This window comes from Littorina saxatilis, linkage group LG13 (genome assembly GCF_037325665.1).
Source record: "Littorina saxatilis isolate snail1 linkage group LG13, US_GU_Lsax_2.0, whole genome shotgun sequence".
NCBI classification, from domain to species: domain Eukaryota; kingdom Metazoa; phylum Mollusca; class Gastropoda; order Littorinimorpha; family Littorinidae; genus Littorina; species Littorina saxatilis.
This window is the reverse complement of record NC_090257.1, coordinates 8,093,666-8,114,901: the sequence shown is the minus strand read 5'-3', so window position 1 is coordinate 8,114,901 and position 21,236 is coordinate 8,093,666. Positions and strand designations below refer to the sequence as shown.

Genomic DNA, 21,236 nt, shown 5'->3' with positions numbered 1-21,236 from the left:
CCAAAACATGACATTTTACACGGATCGAGACAGTTAGTGGTCGAGGTGAACAATGACTGTCGAGATCTGTGTCAAATGTCATATTTTTGTCCACAATGCAAATAGCATTTACATATCAATTTTTGATTTAAGTTAGAAATCTTTTTTGCGATTGAACGCATGGCAACAGGTGCTCTTTTGTAGTCTTAGCCAGCTACTTATATATGACTTCTTGTCGGCCTCTGACGTCACATGACTGACAGAAGGGAAATCCAATGTTCAATCAATCACGGCGGTTCCCCCTTTCACAGATAGCATGATTAAGTTTGCTGCTGGCACCTGCCCACGCAGCCCCTGCCCTGCTTATCTGTTATCACATTCCTGGCCCCGCTGGGGCTTCAGCCTTCTTTGTTCCACTGGCTGGCAGCAGAAAATGAGTCAATTTCCCACGGTTTAATTGCCTTCCTGCCACTGCCTCACAGCAGAACCAGATTTTTTATCTAGTTTATATCTTGAAGAGCCCTGTCTGGAGCACTTTCCATGTGGTTTCGTCTTAAAGACTTTTTGTCTTGTATTAGTTTCTGATCATCAGAGTACATGTACGCTGTGTGTTTCATTTGTGTGGCATTGTGTTGTGACAGGCAAATTTTTCACCCACTGTTCAGCAGAAAAGAAAGGATTGAATCATAGTATTATTACAAGTGACATCACACTCAGTTATTTTGTGCAGCAGTGTGACCTAATATTTCCAGTTTTCTTCTTTGTCTTCATGTGACAGTGTATGTTTGGTATGCAGTGTGTTTCATAATGGAGCATACTGAAACTGAACATCTAATTTGTGTTAATGCATTGTGTAGACTGTGTGGGGAACGCTCTGCAAGAACAAACAAGAAGGTCAAAGCCCATACGACTCACATGCTTGACCTTCTGCTTTACACATTTTTCCTACCAAAATACATGTGACCTTGACCCAAGGTCAAGGTCATCCAAGGTCATGCAACACAAAGCTGTTAATTCAAGACATAGGAAGTACAATGGTGCTTATTGGCTCTTTCTACCATGAGATATGGTCACTTTTAGTGGTTCACTACCTTATTTTGGTCACATTTCATAAGGGTCAAAGTGACCTTGACCTTGATCATATGGGACCAAATGTGTCTCATGATGAAAGCATAACATGTGCCCCACATCATTTTTAAGTTTGAAACAGTTATCTTCCATAGTTCAGGGTCAAGGTCACTTCAAAATATGTATACAATCCAACTTTGAAGAGCTCCTGTGACCTTGACCTTGAAGCAAGGTAAACCAAACTGGTATCAAAAGATGGGGCTTACTTTGCCCTATATATCATATATAGGTGAGGTATTCAATCTCAAAAACTTCAGAGAAAATGGGAAAAATGTGAAAAATAGCTGTTTTTTAGACAACATTTATGGCCCCTGCGACCTTGACCTTGAAGCAAGGTCAAGATGCTATGTATGTTTTTTGGGACCTTGTCATCATACACCATCTTGCCAAATTTGGTACTGATAGACTGAATAGTGTCCAAGAAATATCCAACGTTAAAGTTTTCCGGACGTCCGGACGTCCGGACGGACGGACGGACGGACGACTCGGGTGAGTACATAGACTCACTTTTGCTTCGCATGTGAGTCAAAAAAGATCGACATTGTAATGTGAAACTGTGTGTGGACTATGCGGACAAACTGAAAAACTTTTTTAACATTGATGTATCTTCTGATATTAGTGCAAAACATTCGACCACGTTTTGTCAGAAGTGCTATTCAAAGCTGATTAAATTAAACCGTACGCCTCCTCGGGCTTGGAGGTTTGGAATGGGACTACATGGGGAGCAAGGGGGCGAAGGAACACATGCTACAATTAACACACTGAAAAGGAGAATCTGGGCAATGAAAGACCCCATAAAAAGACTGCGTGTTCTCATGACGGAACATCAGACTCTGGTGTCACCAAAATTCCATGACTTGATGCTGTCCCTGTCAAAGTGCTCCTCAAAAAAGAGTGCTTAATGAAGCATTCATAACTGTTTTTCCTGTATGGTGTAGATATTCATTTTCACAATCCAGATAACCATGACAAAAACTGGATGTATGTACATGTGTACTGTTTATAAACATCTACTGCAGTTATAAAAACCTGCCGTGTGCTGGGAGCTTGGATAGCTCAGTCGGTAGAGCGCGTGGGCTCGTGATCGAAAGGTCGCGGGTTCGAATCCAGCATTGGGCAGTGGGTGTCCATATCATTTATCCCGTTGCCGACCCTGGTTTGCTGGTGTCAGTATAATGTGAACAGCCTTCTTTAAATCTACCCCAAGATACATGGAAGTAAAACTAGCTATAACAACAACAACTGCCGTGTGCTGACATTTTGGAATACTGTTTTCCTACTTGGATACCTGTAAGCGGGCTCAAGAAAAGATACCTCACACACACAAGGTAAAAGTCTTTAAAGTGTCAGCATGAACATCTGTTAACATTAACCTTGCAGATTTGTTTTTAATTTGTTCTGTCTTCAAAAGTTGACCGTGGCGCGATCTGTAGCCACTCAAATACATGTCATTAATTACATTGTGCCGTGTGTACTGTTCTCTGTCTGTCTTCTTTCAGCAGGCTACAGCAGTGGCACACCTACAGCATAGTGGTCATATTTAGTATCGTTTGAAAGTTTATGGTCTTGACTACAAGGCTATGTGTAAATAACACACATGCTGACATCGTAATTCAAGAGAACTAACAAGATAGAAGTGTTTTCAAAACACACAGCTTACTCGCAAGGCAGAGATAGCAGTGCGTAGCTGCCGAGAGGTTGAGCTAGGCCGCACTCTGGCCTGCTAGTAGAAGGGAGCTTTTCTCTTAGCCTTCTACTGCTGAGATGGCTTGTGTGGGTGATGCTATCGCGCGGTTGTACAGTCACTACTGTGTAGCCAGCGCTGAACCGGGGGATGGGGGATTAATTACCGCTGGCGGCCTGGCGCTGAGGAAGGGGTGATAAAGGGGTCAGATTCCGGCTGTGCCTGTGAACTAAACCTAATAGCAGAAACTGCCGTGCAATACATATGTTGTTAACAGACACACCAAGATTTCGTTTGCACAAACTCTCTCTCTCTCCTACAGCACATACTCACTGTGGCAATACATATACACAAACAAGCTTAAGCTCTCTCTCTGAGACACAGATTGTAAGGGAGCTCACTCTGCATTGTGTGGATGTACTCTCGGTTCTCCCCGGTTTCGGTGGTGTGGGTCAGGATGACCTGGAACAGCTGGTTGAGCGAGCACACCACCAGGTGGAGCCTGCAACAGCCAACGCACACTGTAATGTCAGATTTTATCCATGTTTAACCTGCACCATGCTTCCCAGAGCCTGACAAAAGTGCCTGTATCTCTCAACCTTTTTGAGTTATTGACTTCATGTAGTCCTCAAACACCACAGAACCTTCCCATCGACCACTTTTTAAAGGATTATCTTTGTAAACAAACAAATAAACAATGAAGTAATTTGAACTACAGCAGTCCCTCTCATGAACGGACACCCTTGGGCCATAGCAAAACTGTCCATACATTGCAGGTGTCCGGTCACGGGAGGGGTGACCACACCACCCCCTCCCCCATACACTCACACAGACACACAAACAACAGGATTGAGTCTATGCTATTAATCACTTCTTGTGGCTACTAAACAATAAACTCCTAATACTTCTTTAAACGTTCTGTAAAAATGATTTGTATGAAAAGTGTTGAAAAGAAGAGATAAAATAAATCCTCAAGACAGTGAACACACTCACCATGCACTGACATACGAAAGCAGCCACACAAACGCAGCACAGAGGAGCGTGTGCAGATGCTTTGCAAGAATAAGTTTGAAACCCAGTTTAAATAAATAGCAGCAGATAGAGCTGCATGTCATAATCATGTAATTTATTTTCATCCTGTCTGGCTTTATTGACATGCATGCCGATCATGTGGCATGGCAGTGACTTTTCACTCTCCAGCAGTCGGAAATACACTGTACATAACACAGCTCCCACTCTCCCTCACTAATGCCTACCCCAAGCCGTGACAACTGATGCTTGGAAATTGTGTGGAAGAGTACACCTCTCTATTTCTCTCCAATGCTCTTCCTGCTGACATGCAGTGACACCGGACACCCCACAGAGTTTAGCCAGCTACCCCTCCACCCCCCCCCCCCCCCCCCGCCTCCCTCTCTCTCTCACTCCCTCCAGCCATGTACTGTTGGGCTGTGGCCAGAGAGGTCAGCTCCAACTGTTCACTCAGAGCAAAACCAGTTGACTGTGTCCTAACTTTTGACACAGCAAGACAACTGAAGGGTTCACAGATTAGGCAACCGACTCACTGGTCAAGGCTGAGGGGAAACAAGACTGAGTATCTTGTCAATGAAAGAGGTTACACACAGACACACGATGCTGAGAACTGTGGCCGGTTTTTCACTCTCTTTCGTTCAGGACCTTCATCGACTGTGGTTTCTGTTGTTTACGTCCAACAGACAAGATTAAGAATAAAGAGCACAGTGCAGTTTCATGTTGGCATCTTCGCATGTACTCCACTCCTGACCAAAACTACCCCCCCCCCCCCCCCCCTCCTGATGGGTACAGGTGCACTCAAGTTACCAGTGACTGTCGTCACGCCATTGCGGCTGTGATCTTTGCACCAAGAGCCGGACTGCTCTGTTATCGATTTTGTTGTGGTGAAAATGTGACGATGGTCTGTCCGTACATTGGAGGTATGACCTGCTGTTGGGACCGAAAATGAGTGTCCGTGTCCACGTTTTGCAGGTGTCCGTTTAAGGGGGGGAAAATATAGAAGGAAAACACTCCGTGCCGAGCAAATGTGTCCGTACATGTCAGGTGTCCGCTCACGCCGGGGGCCGTACATTGCAGGGACTGCTGTACATAGTCCAGATGATGTCCAGACGACCCATAGGGAAATAAAGATGGTATTTTAGTTTTTACTGTGTTTTAACACATACACACACAAAAATAAAAATATGCTGACTTATTCATCAGTGTGCACAGTGAGAAATGTCCAGCACAACCTACCTGTATCTGACCAGAGGGCAGGGTTCCTGCTTCTTGATCTGAGCGGCCAGCTTTTCACAGTTGCGGTACCCCTGGTACACCAGGAACCCGAACACGTCCAGGTTCAACACGTCTCTGAAACCATCATGCACATTCACGCGTTACTTTTCTCCACATACCTTATATGTATTATGGTGGATAAATTCATAGACATATACACATCTCTCACACCGAAAATAACATGTATTGACCATGTCTGGATAGGGATTAAACTCGCAGTACAAGAGAAACCAAGATCAACTGCAAACACCACAGGTATGCAGGGGGCTGGGTAGCTCAGTCGGTAGAGCACTGGACTTGTGATCATGGTCATGGATTCCAATCCACACTGGGACGGACACGGGTCAACTTTGAGTGCAGACCCAGGGACGGTATCCATGTCCCAACCCTTGTGCAACATGTAGTTAATATGTAAAGCTCGGAGAGCACAGATCCCTGTGGTTCAAGCTATACAAGCTGTCATGATTATTTTTTATTATTATCATTAGCATTATTATAATTATGACTATAACGTGCAAACACCACAGGTAGAAAGCCAAGAAGTGCGGGGTGGCTCACCTGTACTGTGAGAATAGAAGTGAGGGGTGGCTCACCTGTACTGTGAGAATAGAAGTGCGGGGTGGCTCACCTGTACTGTGAGAATAGAAGTGAGGGGTGGCTCACCTGGACTGTGAGAATAGAAGTGAGGGGTGGCTCACCTGTACTGTGAGAATAGAAGTGCGGGTGGCTCACCTGTACTGTGAGAATAGAAGTGAGGGGTGGCTCACCTGGACTGTGAGAATAGAAGTGAGGGGTGGCTCACCTGTACTGTGAGAATTCTATGCGGGCGCGCCTGGCGAAGCTGACGAAGAAACCGACCGTCCACATGAAGAAGGAATCGTCCAGCACTCCGTCATAGCTGGTCATCAAGGCTTTCTGAAAACACAATCACTGGACACCTCTTACACTGTTCACCACCCAACTTGCCAAATGCTCTCTTCCTCTCTCCCAATCTTACACAAATAAATATTGATGTCATCATGGAATTTGGGCGTAACTCGTTCCAGACAGCTTTTCAGGAGAAGGCCAAAACTGATTATTTTTATTATGAAATAGTGTTTATATTTGTACGAGTACTGGGAACAACACTGGTGTTTAGAAAAAAACTCTTACAGTAAGTGAGTCCCATGGGGCGGGGATGTAGCTCAGTCGGTAGCGCGCTGGATTTGTATCCAGTTGGCCGCTGTCAGCGTGAGTTCGTCCCCACGTTCGGCGAGAGATTTATTTCTCAGAGTCAACTTTGTGTGCAGACTCTCCTCGGTGTCCGAACACCCCCGTGTGTACACGCAAGCACAAGACCAAGTGCGCACGAAAAAGATCCTGTAATCCATGTCAGAGTTCGGTGGGTTATAGAAACACGAAAATACCCGGCATGCTTCCTCCGAAAGCGGCGTATGGCTGCCTAAATGGCGGGGTAAAAACGGTCATACACGTAAAAGCCGTGGGAGTTTCAGCCCATGAACGAACAAACAAAAGTGAGTCCCATTGCAGATGATGTCATCAATATATAAATATGTGACCCTCCACCACGAAATGAGTCGCATGTCACCTCGCGCGGTTCTGCGCTAGGCTTGATATAAGTCCGGAGAGTGTCAGGTAACAGTGTGAGGGTCACCTTAGTCACAGGCTTATAACTCAAACATTTTTTGCTCTTTTCCAAAACGGGTTTCACCACTGGATAGAGCATAAAAAACTCTTCATGAAATTGTAAAAATATGAAAATCATGCAAAGGTGACATGCGACTCATACCGTGGTGGAGGGTCACATATCTGATACATCATGGAAAAGTACAGATACATGTACAATCAGTACTTCAGTAACACAATAATGCAGTACCATGTCAAGTAGCATGTACAGCAGACTTTGGCTTTATGTCAGGCAGTCTGACTTACCATGAGGCATCTGGCCAGATTGCTCAGGCCTGAAGTGACGATGTCTGTGGCAAACTTTCGCAGGTACGCTCTGAAATACAATACAAAACAAAGTGTCAGCATTTTTTTTTCTAACAGAATCAAATAGTTTGGCCATTTTCCATAAAAACTACAACACACAGACTGGGAGTGGGACTTACTAGATAAGATAGATATACAAGAATTTGTTTGGTTCTTGCAGGCATATAATCCTCAAACACTGAAATCCAGAAAAAAAAGATGTGCTGATTTCCTCACCTCTACCCCAAACACACACACACAAGCACATTGAGCCCTTGTACCACACAATGTCTCCATCCATTAGACACCACTAACACAACAATTCAAACACAACTTTCTGTCATACTATCCCTCTTAAAACACTGACACATAATAATGTCCCACATAAAAAGTCCCACATAACTTTCTGCCATACTCTGCTCCTAACACACACACACACACACACACACTCATACTCACACAATGATGTCCCCATCCATGAGACAGGACCCGGCGGACAGCTCAGACAGTGCTTTCTCCTCGTCGCTGCTGGTGGCGCCCCCTGTCTCCACGTTGTCCCACACCATGGCCGCGAACTCCTCCACCCCACTGTCATTATCCTCCTCCTTGCCGACCCCCTCCTCTCTCTCCTCGGGTGTCCTCTCTCCCGGTTTGTCTGACTGACTGGAGTTGGGCCTGCCGCTGTCCGTTGACGTGCCTGCCAACTGTCGGCCCACCTTGTCTTCTGTGGCTCTGTGCGTTGTAAGAGCGTGCTCGCTAATACTATCTTCCTGGAGGCTCTTGCCTGTGTCCGATGCCAACAATGCCAACATGTTTTCCTCACCACCGTGGCAGGGTTCTGCTTTTGTCGACGAGACACAAGCTTCGCCTCTCTGTTCCCAGTCTGTGGAATCATCGTCCGTTTGCATGTTGTTTTCCTCCCCCTCTCGGCTGGCACCCCCCTCCTCACCTGGAAAGGCACAGTCTGCCGTGTTCTGTTTAGCTGCCAAAGATGCCGCGGTTTCTCCCAATTCTATGATGGCTTCTCCGATCTGGAGCTGCCTGTGGAAGTTCTGTGAGAGAAACTTGGAGGTCTGAGAAGGGATGAACTCGAAGATGTCCGAGACGCTGTCATCGTCAGACCTGCTCTCACAGTCGTCTCTGTCGTCGTCCTCATCGCAGTCGCCCTCCAGCAGGGCGCCAGCCTGTGCAAACAACCACCTCAGTTATGGTACGCTGAACACACACACTTCAAGGTCGTCACAGTGCAGCCTCAACTTTCACTAAATGCCAGATATGACATCATTAAAGACATTTATGATATCAACAACAACAACAAAAACGCGTCCGGGGATATCATCTGGAAGAATTTGTATGTACATTTTCATGAAGATCTGTCCACTAGTTTTCTCAAAATCACTCTACACACCAGAAAACATTCAGTCAAAACTTGACTAGATCTAAATAGAACGTGCAACAACCAGAAGCCAATTCTTGAAATTACAATAACTTAGTGTGCTCAAAATGTTCCCATGTGAGTGGCTGTGATTAATATTAATTACCTATGCATATCAGAAGAAGCAAAAAATATTCTCAAATGTAAAAAAATGAAATGTCTGACTTCTCTTTTACAAATAGCGATGACATACTACCTTGAAGGAAATGCTGGCTTTTAATGTTGAAGGGCAGACCATCCAGGAGAGAATCCAATACTATTCAGCAAGGCTGTACAACTTGATAAAATAAGGTAACAGATTCCAATACTATTCTGCAATGCTGAAAACTGTAAAGCTTGATAAAATAAAGTACAACTCACGTAGTCTTTGAAGACCAAAGACAGCAGCTGTACATTTGAAACCACCCATTCAGCCTGAAAGAGCAGAGGCAAGAATTACACTTTAAACACATACACACACACACACACACATTATGTACATCTTCACACACACAGAGTCTAAACATGCATGCATACAGATTATATCAACAGAAGGGCCATGTCAATTAATATATTAAAATAATTGTGATCCAGTGCACTGTGTGTGATGAGCCGAAAAAAAAGAAGTCTGTTTGTACCCACGATCAGACAATAAAGTTATATTCTACTGTATTTTACGATATTCAATTTATTGTACTGTATGATATGATGCATTGTGTGATATTGTATCGTATGGTATTATATGATATTGTATTGTATTGTTTGGGTACTGAATTGTATTTGTATTGCATTGTACTGCGTTGCGTTGAACTGTACCGTATTGTACTGTACTGTTAATACTCCTATCAAACATCCAAAGGTGTCAAATACGTGTGCATGAGGATGCTCACCTTCTGTGGGTGGTTGAGCGTCCTCAACACCAGTTTGTCCATCTCGGCCAGGAACAAGGAGCTGCAAACACACACACACACACACGCCAGTTATCTCACTGAGAAACTTTCACCCACATCACAACCATTAACTTCAGCTTCTGCCCTTCTCTTTCTTTCTCTCGCCCCAACAACAATGTCAATCACAATAATCACACTGACCAGGCCTGGAGAAGAGAAACTACCCAACAGAGAGAGACAGTGTGAGAGATAGAAAAATAGCGTGTGTGTGTGCACAAGACAGACCAGACCGACAGAGAAAGAGAGAGAGAGAGAAAGAAAGAGAGGAAAAGAGAGAAAAAGAGAGAGAGAGAGTGCGGGTGTGTATGTGAGTGAATGAGAGAGACATATATGCAGACAGTAACATAGAGGATGTACAACACAGTATGCGCCCTTACCTGAGCATGGACTGAAGCAGGATGGAGGCCTCAGAGGCGTGCGTGTCGTCGTCGCTCCCCGTGTGAAGCAAGTTCCTCAGTAACAGCAGGGCGTGGTTCAACAGCTCGCTGTCTGTTGCTGAGACTGTCTCCCCGCTCTGTACACCAAAAATGCATTCTCTTTTTACTGTCAACCAAAACCATTCTCTTTTTACTGTCAACCAAAACCATTCTCTTTCTACATTGCTATATTGCATTTGTAACTGCACAAGTCCCACTGACAGACATGAGAATAGACAATGGTCAGAGAGGAGTCACTTTTTGCTTCAAAGAAAGTTGTTGTTGCACATGTGATTTATCCCACTGCATTCATTCAGAGCCCAGAGTTACTTCCCTTCACCTATCAACTCTCTATCTCCGATGACTGTCACCTGCACCCTTGCCAAATCAAGGCAAAAGCCACTTTTAATTGTGACTGCTGACCATCAGAAAGTAAGACAGACACAAGTCAACTTTATGTGCAGACTCAGAGATGGTATCCATGTCCCAACCCCCTGTCAGCACAGTGGCATATAAACGACCTCGGTCATTCTGCCATAAGTACAGGTGGCTGGTTACAAGTAAACACGCACACACGTTGGTAGCTCGACTCTTTGTTGCTGCTAGCTTTCCACTGGGAGGAAGCGACCTGAATTTCCTATAAATGGGATAATGATGTAATTAAAAATTAAATGTTTGATAAGCAGACTGTGGGAGAAAACGCTGAGAGGAAGCGCCCCGAATTTCCAAATGAAATCTTTGACAAGTAGACTTTGGGAGAAAACGCTGAGAGGAAGCGACCCGAATTTCCAAATGCAATCTTTGACAAGTAGATTGTGGGAGAAAATGCTGAGAGGAAGCGACCCGAATTTCCAAATGAAATCTTTGACAAGCAGACAGTGGGAGACAATGGCTCACCCTGTTGAGCGCCATCTCCATCCTGTTGGCGAGACTCTTGAAGAAGTCGAGGTCGGTGCAACGCAGCTTGGCAGAGTGGACGAGGGTGTCGATCTCACGCCGACACTGGCTGGCCAGCGGCACGCCCTGCTGGAGGAACACGTCCAAGGGCTGTGTCAGGTTTGCCAGCAGTCTAAAACACACCGCAACAACACATCATCATGCATTTTTTATTTTTGCTGCTGTCCCAACACCTGTTCCTTGTCTCGGTGTACTCTCACACCGTCCCGTCCCAGTATCCACATGCATAATATTTTTAGAGCGCATATATCCAGGCTTAAGCCCTGCCCAGAACGCTGTACCATCATTGGGGGGAAAAGCAACTACATAACGCTATTTACAGTGCATTCACACTTAATCAATACATTGCACCGTAAAGCCTGTTCTTAATATATGCAGTATGCCGCTGTGCACAGGGTTTGGTTCTTAATATGCTTTCACTGTGCTGCTCGCAGTGTTTAGTCATACATGTACATGTATCCCTGAAAGGAATGGTAACCACAACTCATTTCTCTTAGTTCCAGATTGAATTTCACCTTGGCCAAAATGTCTAACACTAACAGGCAGGAATAAACATAGTTTCTTTCATATGCAGAGCCCTACAGCTCACAAGGAGAACCTAACCGAGTTGCTGACAATAATCTATAGTCTGTTTCAGAGACATGTACCAATTTATAACATTGTAAATGGAGTACTTTTTCACATTGGTCGTACACTTGGGTCAGGGACACAGAAATGCCTGCAGATACATTTCCTCTGCACTCTGCATGCATCATGTCCGCTCAAAGCCAACTGCCTGGAAATACTTTCTTTATTTGGTGTTTAACGTCGTTTTCAACCACGAAGGTTATATCGCGACGGGGAAAGGGAGGGGGGGGGGGGGGGGGGGGGGGGGGGGGGAGATGGGATAGAGCCACTTGTTAATTGTTTCTTGTTCACAAAAGCACTAATCAAAAAATTGCTCCAGGGACTTGCAACGTAGTACAATATATGACCTTACTGGGAAAATGCAAGTTTCCAGTACAAAGGACTTAACATTTCTTACATACTGCTTGACTAAAATCTTTACAAACATTGACTATATTCTATACAAGAAACACTTAACAAGGGTAAAAGGAGAAACAGAATCCGTTAGTCGTCTCTTACGACATGCTGGGGAGCATCGGGTAAATTCTTCCCCCTAACCCGCGGGGGGGAGGATTAAAAACAAGCTCTGAAAATTAAAAATATAAAAATTATGATCAAAATTAAATTTCAGAAATCGATTTAAAAACAATTTCATCTTATTCCTTGTCGGTTCCTGATTCCAAAAACATATAGATACATAGCTATTCTGATGGACACGTGGGGGAATTCGGGGGCTGTGATTGGATGGTCTCTTCCGATCATCAAAGCATAATGCTACGGAAGTCGACCATTTTTGCCAATATCCAAAAGCATATTGTCAATAACAAAGATGCATGGTTCCGGTTTACCCATCTGTAGCACACGATGTTTCACTGATCGACAACAGCATACACTGACAACTTGAAATTCTTCTCGGGAATGTTTTTCAGCTTTACAAGTGTCGATAGCATACCCTTTTCTGCTAACTTCCCGATGAAACAGGACTAAATCAATTATTTTCTGTCCCTAAACACCACAAAATTCCCAAGCAAAGTCGAAAGATGTAGTACAAACAGGGGAGTAAAACGGAACAGCCGTTTTTGTGTGCCTGTGAGCTTAGTTCACAGTTGCCGACTGACACAAACTTTCGCATTCCGCTTTTCTTATCTCGTAACTCCACACTAAATACCCCACTTCCCCTCTAAAGTATTGATGTACAACCTGTGGCACTAACATTCATGTAGTCGTTTATAACTGAGGTTAAAAAATTCGCTTCATGACGAGACAAGTATAAATGCCATTCACCCAAACTGAAAACGTCGCTGCCATCTGCTCGCTTTGTACGGATTAGCTGTTCTCTTTTCCTCCCCTTGTTGCATCCTAGTACTTCAGTTGTTTCTAGTTTTCCGTTGATGTTGTGTTTTGGTCTTCTTCATAAGTAGTCTTGTTTAAAAATTTGAAAAACTCAAACTTCTTTTTGTTGTATACGAATGAACTAATAAAAAGCTGTAAAAAAAAGTTGTCAAATCAATTTTTTTTTCAAAGTCAGTGTGGCGCCTGCGCAAAACTAATGCGCATAAGAAACGGCGTCTGCTATCAAAACCTGAGATCAACGCATCAACGCAAAAACTGTCATTTTGTAAGTTTGGAACAACAAATAAAGGTCAGAACAGCTATATAATCGCTATTGTATTTTCAGCGTAGCAATAGGGTCCGACATTTAGACTTGAACAAGTATAATGCGAGTCGTCTTGGACTTGTCGGCATTATACTTGTCTCGTCTAAATATCGGACACTATTGCTTCGCTGAAAACACAATAGCTGTTAATGATATGTTTGGATTAAAAACACGCTCAGAAAGTTAAAACGAAGAGAGGTACAGAAAAGTGTGCTATGCAGCACAGCGAAACCACTACCGCGCTGAACAGGCTCGTCAGTTTCACTCCGTTTTGCACAAGTGGCGGACTACGGTCATTGTGAAAAAATGCAGTGCGTTCAGTTTCATTCTGTGAGTTCCACAGCTTGACTAAATGTAGTAATTTCGCCTTACGCGACTTGTATTGACCTGCTTTTCTCAGATTTTTTGAGGGGATTCCACTGTATCTCAACAATTTGCCTAGAAACACGGAGGCAGAAGCGGTGTAAAGGCCGAGCATGACTCACCTGACGACGCGAGCGAGGATGTCTTCATCCGTGCAGCACATCACCAGAGGCACCAAGTCCTGCAAACACAGCGTCACAGTTGCCTCACAATACACACTTTGCTCACATTAGGCCAAAAAAAAAAATTGTCTGTTTAGGGTAACATGACCAAAAAAAGTAGGGTCGGTAGGTAGGTAGGGTTTTTTTTTTGTGTGTGTGTGTGTGTGTAAATTCACTTCTTATATTTGATGAATACATGTTTCAAAACTAACGTATAAATAAAACAGAGAGAAAGGGAGAGAAAGAAACGCCAAATGTCTCTTTTTAGCATTTTTACCTCTTTTTTTTTTTTGAAATCAAAAAAAAGTTTTTGGGTCGGCGCCAAATCGATAGGGTCGGTCGGGTTACCGTAAACAGACCTATTTTTTTTTTTGGCCTAACGACAACTTAAAAAAAAAATCGTTTCCAATGACAAGACACACAAAAATAGGGTCAGTGGATCGACGACTTTATGATGTTAAGTTTGATTGCACATGTGGCGGTTAATTGGCTGGAGATCGCGCTAGCTTTGTCCCCTAGATGGCGGAGAAGAGTAACCTCCCTTGTAAGGTCTGAAAAATCCTGATTTGTTATTTTTAAATTTTTTTTTTGTTCAGAAGCATAAAAATAAGTTCTATTTTCTGAGCCTCCCCCCTCTTTTTTTCGGAGGGGGGTTGCATGGGATAAAATTAGAAAGCACAGAAAAATTAAGCTTACCTTTTGAACAACTGAATCAAAAGACAACTTGCGACGCTCGTTTCGTAGCTTGGGGTCCTCTCTGGACAGGTTGTCAATAATCTCATCAAGTATCTCTGCAAGCACAATCAAGACAATCATGAGATCATGGCACTGAAAAAAAAAGAGTCTGAAAGCATCCCCCTGACAGTTTTTTGAAAAAAAGGAAGCTCTGAGCAAAGCAGCATCTTTGAATGATGATAGTATCGCTGTGTTCTGCTTGGTTTGACTGGTTTATTAACAGAGTGACTGGTCTCTGTGAGGCCTGAGGGCAGGATTCACTGACTAATTGTATTGATATGGCCAAAAAAAAAATAGGTCTGTTTACGGTAACATAGGGTGAAAAAATAGGGTCGGTAGGTCGGCTTTTTTTTTTCCATTTTTTTTTCTTTTTTTTCTCCCCTCTCTATGATGTTTCACAGTTCATTTCTTCTCATCAATCCCTGTTTTTGCCCAACATAACTATAAACAGTACTTTGAGCTTACCTCCCTTCTGTCGTCTGCTGTTTGAGCGCAAACAGCTCTATTTTGGATGCGGTTTTTTTTTCCAGGCGATCCAAAAAAAAAGATTAGGGTCGGGCCTAAAAACTAGGGTCGGTCGGGTTACCGTAAACAGACCTATTTTTTGGGGGGGCCTATACACTAGTAGAAGCTCCTTTTAAGACCTCGCCCCCTTTGATTGAAATCTGTACTCTTTCAGAGCTTCCGTTTGTAAAGTCTGTAAATTTACCTCCATTTTAAAACTTCCTCCTACCGATTTAGAAAATGTCTACAGTTGAACCCCCCTTTAAAGACCTCAGAAAAATCTGAGAAAATCGGGTCTTTATGTGAGACGATGACTGTCCTTGACATTGTTGCGCGCTGTTTGGGTTGTTTTGCAGGTGAACGCTTCTCAGTCAAACGCAATAAAAGTGAGTCAAGCAAGCGAAGTCATTTCTTGTTTTTTACTTCGCAAAGGTTCCCGCTCGACTGCCAAGATCTTTCACAAGTCTCGCGGTCTCACGTGATCATACAGGCACACGCATCTTATTAGTGCAATGCGCAAAACAACCCAAACAGCGCGCAACAATGTCATGGACAGTCATCGTCTCACATTAACAAGGAGGGAGTCTTAAAGTGGTGGCAAATTTACAGAGGTTATGCACAAAAAGTCTGAGAAACCAAGGTCTTTAAAGGGAGGGAGTCTTAAATTGGTGGGTCTTAAAATAGGGGTTCCACTGTACTATTGCCGTTAGAGAACACTCCATCCTTGACCCAGTTGCCTCCCCTGAACCTTTGCACTTATAAGGACATCAGGAGAGCATACATGTAACCCATTATTGATTTTCTCAAAATAACCATTCCCAGAATGCAGCAAGAACATGAACTTGAAGCCGCACAACTGCGCAGTAGCCTTTTCTTTTTTTGGACCATTCAAGATGCAGTTTTTATTACTTATGAAAAGGGTTTTGTTTTGGTTAGACTGCAAATTTGTTTTAAAAAGAAATTTATATCTTGCAGTTTTGTGACTGCATGTCTACTCACCATATTCACTTTTGTATGATTTTGCGTACCTTTATGCTGACCTATTGTTTTGCTTAAATCTTACAGAACTTTACATTATATTTTCCCTTGCAAGGAGAATTAAAAATGGCGGGTATGACCATACTCTGCAACCACAAACAATACAAATCAGTAATAACGAATGTACAATTTCAGATATGTGCAGGCTGTTAGGTGATGACTGGCTATTCATAATTGGGGGGAATATTAATCTGAACTGAACACAATACAGCTTCAAGAACTTTAAACTGTTCCATTGTGATATGGTACCTCTGTTTGAAGACTTCCTGAGAAAAATTAAGTCTTAACAGGAGTCTTGAATTATTGGTAAACTGACAGATTTTAGGCAAACAACAACAGACAGTCTTAGAAGGGAGGGAGTATTCAAATGGAGGGTCTTTATACAGTTTTAAATTTAACTGCGTCTCTCTCGCCTCCACTTCACCCCAAAGACATGAGACAGACATTAATAAAAAGTTTTGAACCTTCACCATGAAGAGACAAACGAAGCTTAACAAAGAAAATAATAATTAACAGCACCTTTTATGTTATCAAACCCTGGTATTAAAAAAATGATGGACAGAAGTGAACTAGAAAAGAATCGACTTGATTTAGTGTATGTGTGTGCTCTGTTATTGTACATCGCCGTGAGCTCTTGTGAGAAGGGGCGATTAAATAAGTCAAATGTTCATTATTATTATCATTATTATTAAATTAAAGAGAACTGTTGTCATCTCACCTTCACAGTCATCGGAAGGCACGTAGATGTCGCCCACAAAGCAGCCCAGACCGCCGGCCCCAGAGCCTCCCGGCTCCATAATATTCCACTCCATCTTGGCTTGAATTTGTGGTTTATACGCTAATAACAATCTCCTGCTACTCAACTTTCACTGCCAGCTGATAAATATCAGTTGTTTTTATTCAAGTGGAATTGTGAGGGGTAGAGCTCTGATTCAATGAATTTCGCAAATAAGATTCTTCTCTCTTTTTTTTATTCAATCTGTCAGTAATTATATGTCTCTTCTTTCTCAGGAAATGGTGAAGACACTTGTAGCAGCTGTCGCTTATGTCACCCTACCACAGCATTTAGACAAGATGAGGGAAACCAGATAGGCATCGTTAGGAGTAAAGAGGTATGCAAAGTAGCGAGCCATAAGCTCAGAGTGATAGTGATTGTGGTAAATAATCTCCTGGTCCAGATTCTGTCGAATTAGAACTGCATGTGGATTCAAGTTTGCCAATCTGAAAATAACAGAAAAGTCAGTCTTAGCAAAGTTGTAACATTCCAATCTGTGTGCACAATGCATTGTTGATCTACCAACGGTGGCTCCCGAATTGCCACTCTTAGTCTTACACATTTCACCTATTACTAGTATTAGTATCTCTTGACAGATTAGTAAGAAGTGAGATAATTATGTTGTACGTTGTCTTCAGAATTATATATAAACTGGAATGAGGACCACTCCAGTCCCAATATGATCTTTTAATCTTATAAAACATAATACTAACATCTCATTGATACTCAAACTGGTTAGATCTGACCTTTGCGGAATGTGCCAGATCTATATAACATACATTTTTATAAGTCCATATTTTTGCAGGAATTTGTTCTTGCTGATAGGATAATATCCATAATTAGCCATCACAGTACATATATATACTATGTCTGTAACGAAATACGTATTGTAGCCGAAATACTGTATTGTAGCTAAAATACTTCCATTGCACATTTTGACCTGCCTCAAGAAAAAAATACTTAGTACCTGTGCACTAGTGGTGCTCAGTAGTACTAGAAGTAGTCCACAAACATGTACAATATATACTCTTCCAATGTTGTCATTTTCTTTTGTTGCTTTGGGCAAAGACATGGCCGATGTTGATTAAGTAAAAGTCTAGCACTTCAATAGTAATAGTATTGTTGTACAAAATTCGTACCACTGACCTTAACTTGGGTACAAGTAAACTAAACCTTGTATTCCATCAATCCATGATCAGTTGCAGTACTTTTATCATCACACTCACAGCAAAGCGGAGCGTGTATCATCAATTACTTACGCGGTTTTCATTCACACAGACATAGACATTTACCTCCAAGGTCTAACAAGATATTTATCTGTTGTCTGCTTCCCCCAAATCCGCATCATATGCCTGGTAGCGTTGTGTCCATTACCGAAATTGCCGATACTAGACTGATGGACATGTAACCAACTTCAAGTTCAGGGTCACTGGTGGAAGTAAAAAAACAGCTTGGAGACACCACAGTCAATTTTTCACCAGAAAAAAATTAGGTTTTTTTCTGAAAGCCAGCAATGATGAACTTTCGCTTGCTTATCTTATAAACTCTGCTCTGGAATGAATGGCTAGCAACAAAAAGGTGCATGTGTGGTTTCACTTACCGTTCGATCACAGACGCACAAGTCTTCACCACTGGCTGGCAAAGTCAGTGTTATGAAAGTATGCGCATGCGCGTCAAAGTTATTTTCATCTGCCTCTTCATGTCGTCACGCACTCCTTTCTATTTCGTGTTGCTTTTTATTTCTTGTAACTTTCTTGAAAAATACGATCATAAACGGAAAAAATTCCTTTGATTAGTGTGTTGGTGTTCATCTACTCAATACACGGACATGATGGGTAGTTTATTAGATGAGCAGCGCCACGTGAAGTTAGGATAACACGTGCTGAGGTCTCACGTTTTCATGAACACTGAGGTCTGAGCGGTCTGAGCATTACATATAACTACCCCGGCCTGAGCTATCACGGATTCACAGAGCAGACGGAAAGGATTCCAATACATATTATGTAATTTATATATAATTATATAATATAACAAGTCGAGTAAAGCAAAATTTATACATAAATGTTAACTCGATCTAAATATAAGCCTAGGTCCCTGTTAAAACCGTGGCTACGGAATGAACTGCGACTGGCAGCACCGGCTCAACCAAGATACTATTTATAGTTATGCATTATATAGGCCTACGTTGGTTGGTTAGGGTAGAAAACCTCTGATTTACATTAGTAAATATATTAGGCCCAAAAAAAAAAAGGTCTGTTTACGGTAACATAGGCCCAAAAAATAGGGTCGGTAGGTCGGGATTTTTTTTTTTTCCAAAAAACCATATTTTTACGTTATTTTGCCAAAAAAACAAGATTTCTTTTTTTTTTTTTTTTTTTTCCCAAATGCCAAAAAAAAAGTCTAGGGTCGCGCGAAAAAACTAGGGTCGGTCGGGTTACCGTAAACAGACCTATTTTTTTTTTGGCCTTAGGTTCAGCATGGTGACCGAAACTGACCCCGCCGACCAAAAAAACCCGGCCGGGTAACACGTGCAAGCCCAAAAGTAAAACGACTAATTTGAATACAACGCCGGAAGTTTTATTGACGGCTTGGAGTCAGTTTTCCATTCAACTGATTTAATGTACACACGGCGTTATATGGTTTTGGACTTCAGGATATCAGTGCTAAACTTGAGAACACCGTAATGCAATAATTTTTAAATCTCAGTCAGTGCAAGTGAAAAATCGAATCGATTTACGGTCAGTGTAAATCAGTATAGGTCCCTGGTCATATCATTGATGAGCAAACTTAACTAATTCAATTAATTCCCTTTAAGCGTCTGTGCTGAAATGCAATCATATCAGTGGTCATGTCGGGACTGATTCAAAGAAGTGTTTGACCAAATTCGTCAACCAATTTGATTGAAACTCCCGCACGGCCGGTCAGTTGAATGATACATGATGAGGGCGTGACCGTGACTGACAGTGCCGGGCCGCCTTAACTCCGACACTGAGTTTTGTAAACAAAAATTGGATATGACGTCATGTCACTGATCAAAGACATCTCCCCCCCCCCCCCCCCCCCGGCCATAATAAAAAGAAAAAGAAACAGGAAGGGGGGGGGGGGGGGGGGGGACTGAGGGGGTGTCATCTTGAAGAATCTGTATCATTGTCAGAGTAAGTTTCATGGAGATCTGGGGCAGTACGTAGTTCAGTTTCTCGGAATCGTGACTCACTGACACACACACACACAGACACGCACTGACACACACACGTGACACACACACACACACTGGTACACACACACACAGGCACACACACACACACACTGACACACACACACTGCACACACACTGACACACACACACGGCACAGCGGACACACAGACACACATGCAGTCACACTGACTCGACACACAGACACACACACACACTGGCACACACACACACAGGCACACCAACACACACACACACAAATTGTGACACACACTGACACACGCACGGCACCGTCACACACACACTCTCTCCCGGGGTCACACCGGCACACATACAACACACACACACACACACACACACACAACACTGACTACAACATAGTCACACTCACACACGCACACAAAAACACCGCCACCATCGTCTCGATCAGCCTGGTCTATCTGAAAGTTGTGCACGTTCGGTCGCATAGCTGGGTCATTTTCCATGAAAATAAAACAGGTGAATCCTTGAAAACAGAATATCCCTTAGATAGGGTGTAGACTTGAAAAGAAAGGTATATCTTAGTTTTTATTTTATCAGTTATAGCACAGAAATGTACGTTTGCCCAGTGTCATTTCCATCCCTACCGGCACGGTTGGCCTAGTGGTAAGGCGTCCGCCCCGTGATCGGGAGGTCGTGGGTTCGAACCCCGGCCGGGTCATACCTAAGACTTTAAAATTGGCAATCTAGTGGCTGCTCCGCCTGGCGTCTGGCATTATGGGGTTAGTGCTAGGACTGGTTGGTCCGGTGTCAGAATAATGTGACTGGGTGAGATATGAAGCCTGTGCTGCGACTTCTGTCTTGTGTGTGGCGCACGTTATATGTCAAAGCAGCACCGCCCTGATATGGCCCTTCGTAGTCGGCTGGGCGTTAAGGCCTAAAAAAAAAATAGGTGTGGTTACGGTAACCCGACCTACCCTATTTTTAGGGGCCGATCCTATAACTTTTTATTACATTTGTCAAAAAAACAAAAAAACGAGTGCAGAAAACGCAATGAAAACGAAAGCGCCCGTGTCGCACACTTATTTCCCTGTCAAGTAGGTTTAATTTGTACACATTAGAAAAAGAAGTTAAAAAAAAAAAAAGTGATTGCCTACCTACCTACCCTATTTTTTTTGGCTATGTTACCGTAGCCACACCTATTTTTTTTTTGGCCTTAGCAAACAAACAAACAAACAAACAAACAAACAAACAAACAAACAAACAAACAAACAAACAAACAAACAAACAAACAAATTTCCATCCCTTCTTGCGGTAGGCCTATTTATGGTGACTCGATCTAATGGCGAAGGTAAACTGTTGCAAGATTGCCTATCATGCTGTGTGTCACAACCATAATTATGAGAATAAATGTTAGTTCTC

The 21,236-nt window shown here is 42.9% G+C and overlaps 1 protein-coding gene across 2 annotated transcripts in view; it reads right to left on the bottom strand.

The window, feature by feature from the left end:
• The window catches only part of LOC138983520 (protein timeless-like), a 41,905-nt gene extending 23,591 nt beyond the window's left edge, over positions 1-18,314 (bottom strand). The window contains exons 1-13 of one of the 2 annotated variants that reach the window (XM_070356776.1): positions 18,243-18,314; positions 16,586-17,088; positions 14,287-14,381; positions 13,552-13,610; positions 10,744-10,915; positions 9,808-9,944; positions 9,371-9,431; positions 8,862-8,915; positions 7,526-8,250; positions 7,028-7,097; positions 5,898-6,010; positions 5,057-5,170; positions 3,193-3,293 (exon numbers count right to left, since the gene is read on the bottom strand). In XM_070356776.1, the coding sequence (XP_070212877.1) occupies positions 3,193-3,293; positions 5,057-5,170; positions 5,898-6,010; positions 7,028-7,097; positions 7,526-8,250; positions 8,862-8,915; positions 9,371-9,431; positions 9,808-9,944; positions 10,744-10,915; positions 13,552-13,610; positions 14,287-14,381; positions 16,586-16,679 (1,795 nt within the window). In that variant the 5' untranslated portion in view covers positions 16,680-17,088; positions 18,243-18,314. Of the gene's footprint in view, positions 1-3,192; positions 3,294-5,056; positions 5,171-5,897; positions 6,011-7,027; positions 7,098-7,525; positions 8,251-8,861; positions 8,916-9,370; positions 9,432-9,807; positions 9,945-10,743; positions 10,916-13,551; positions 13,611-14,286; positions 14,382-16,585; positions 17,089-17,934; positions 18,159-18,242 lie in introns of those variants that run through there. The other variant, XM_070356777.1, reaches the window with a different exon arrangement.
• Positions 18,315-21,236: the final 2,922 nt, after the last annotated feature.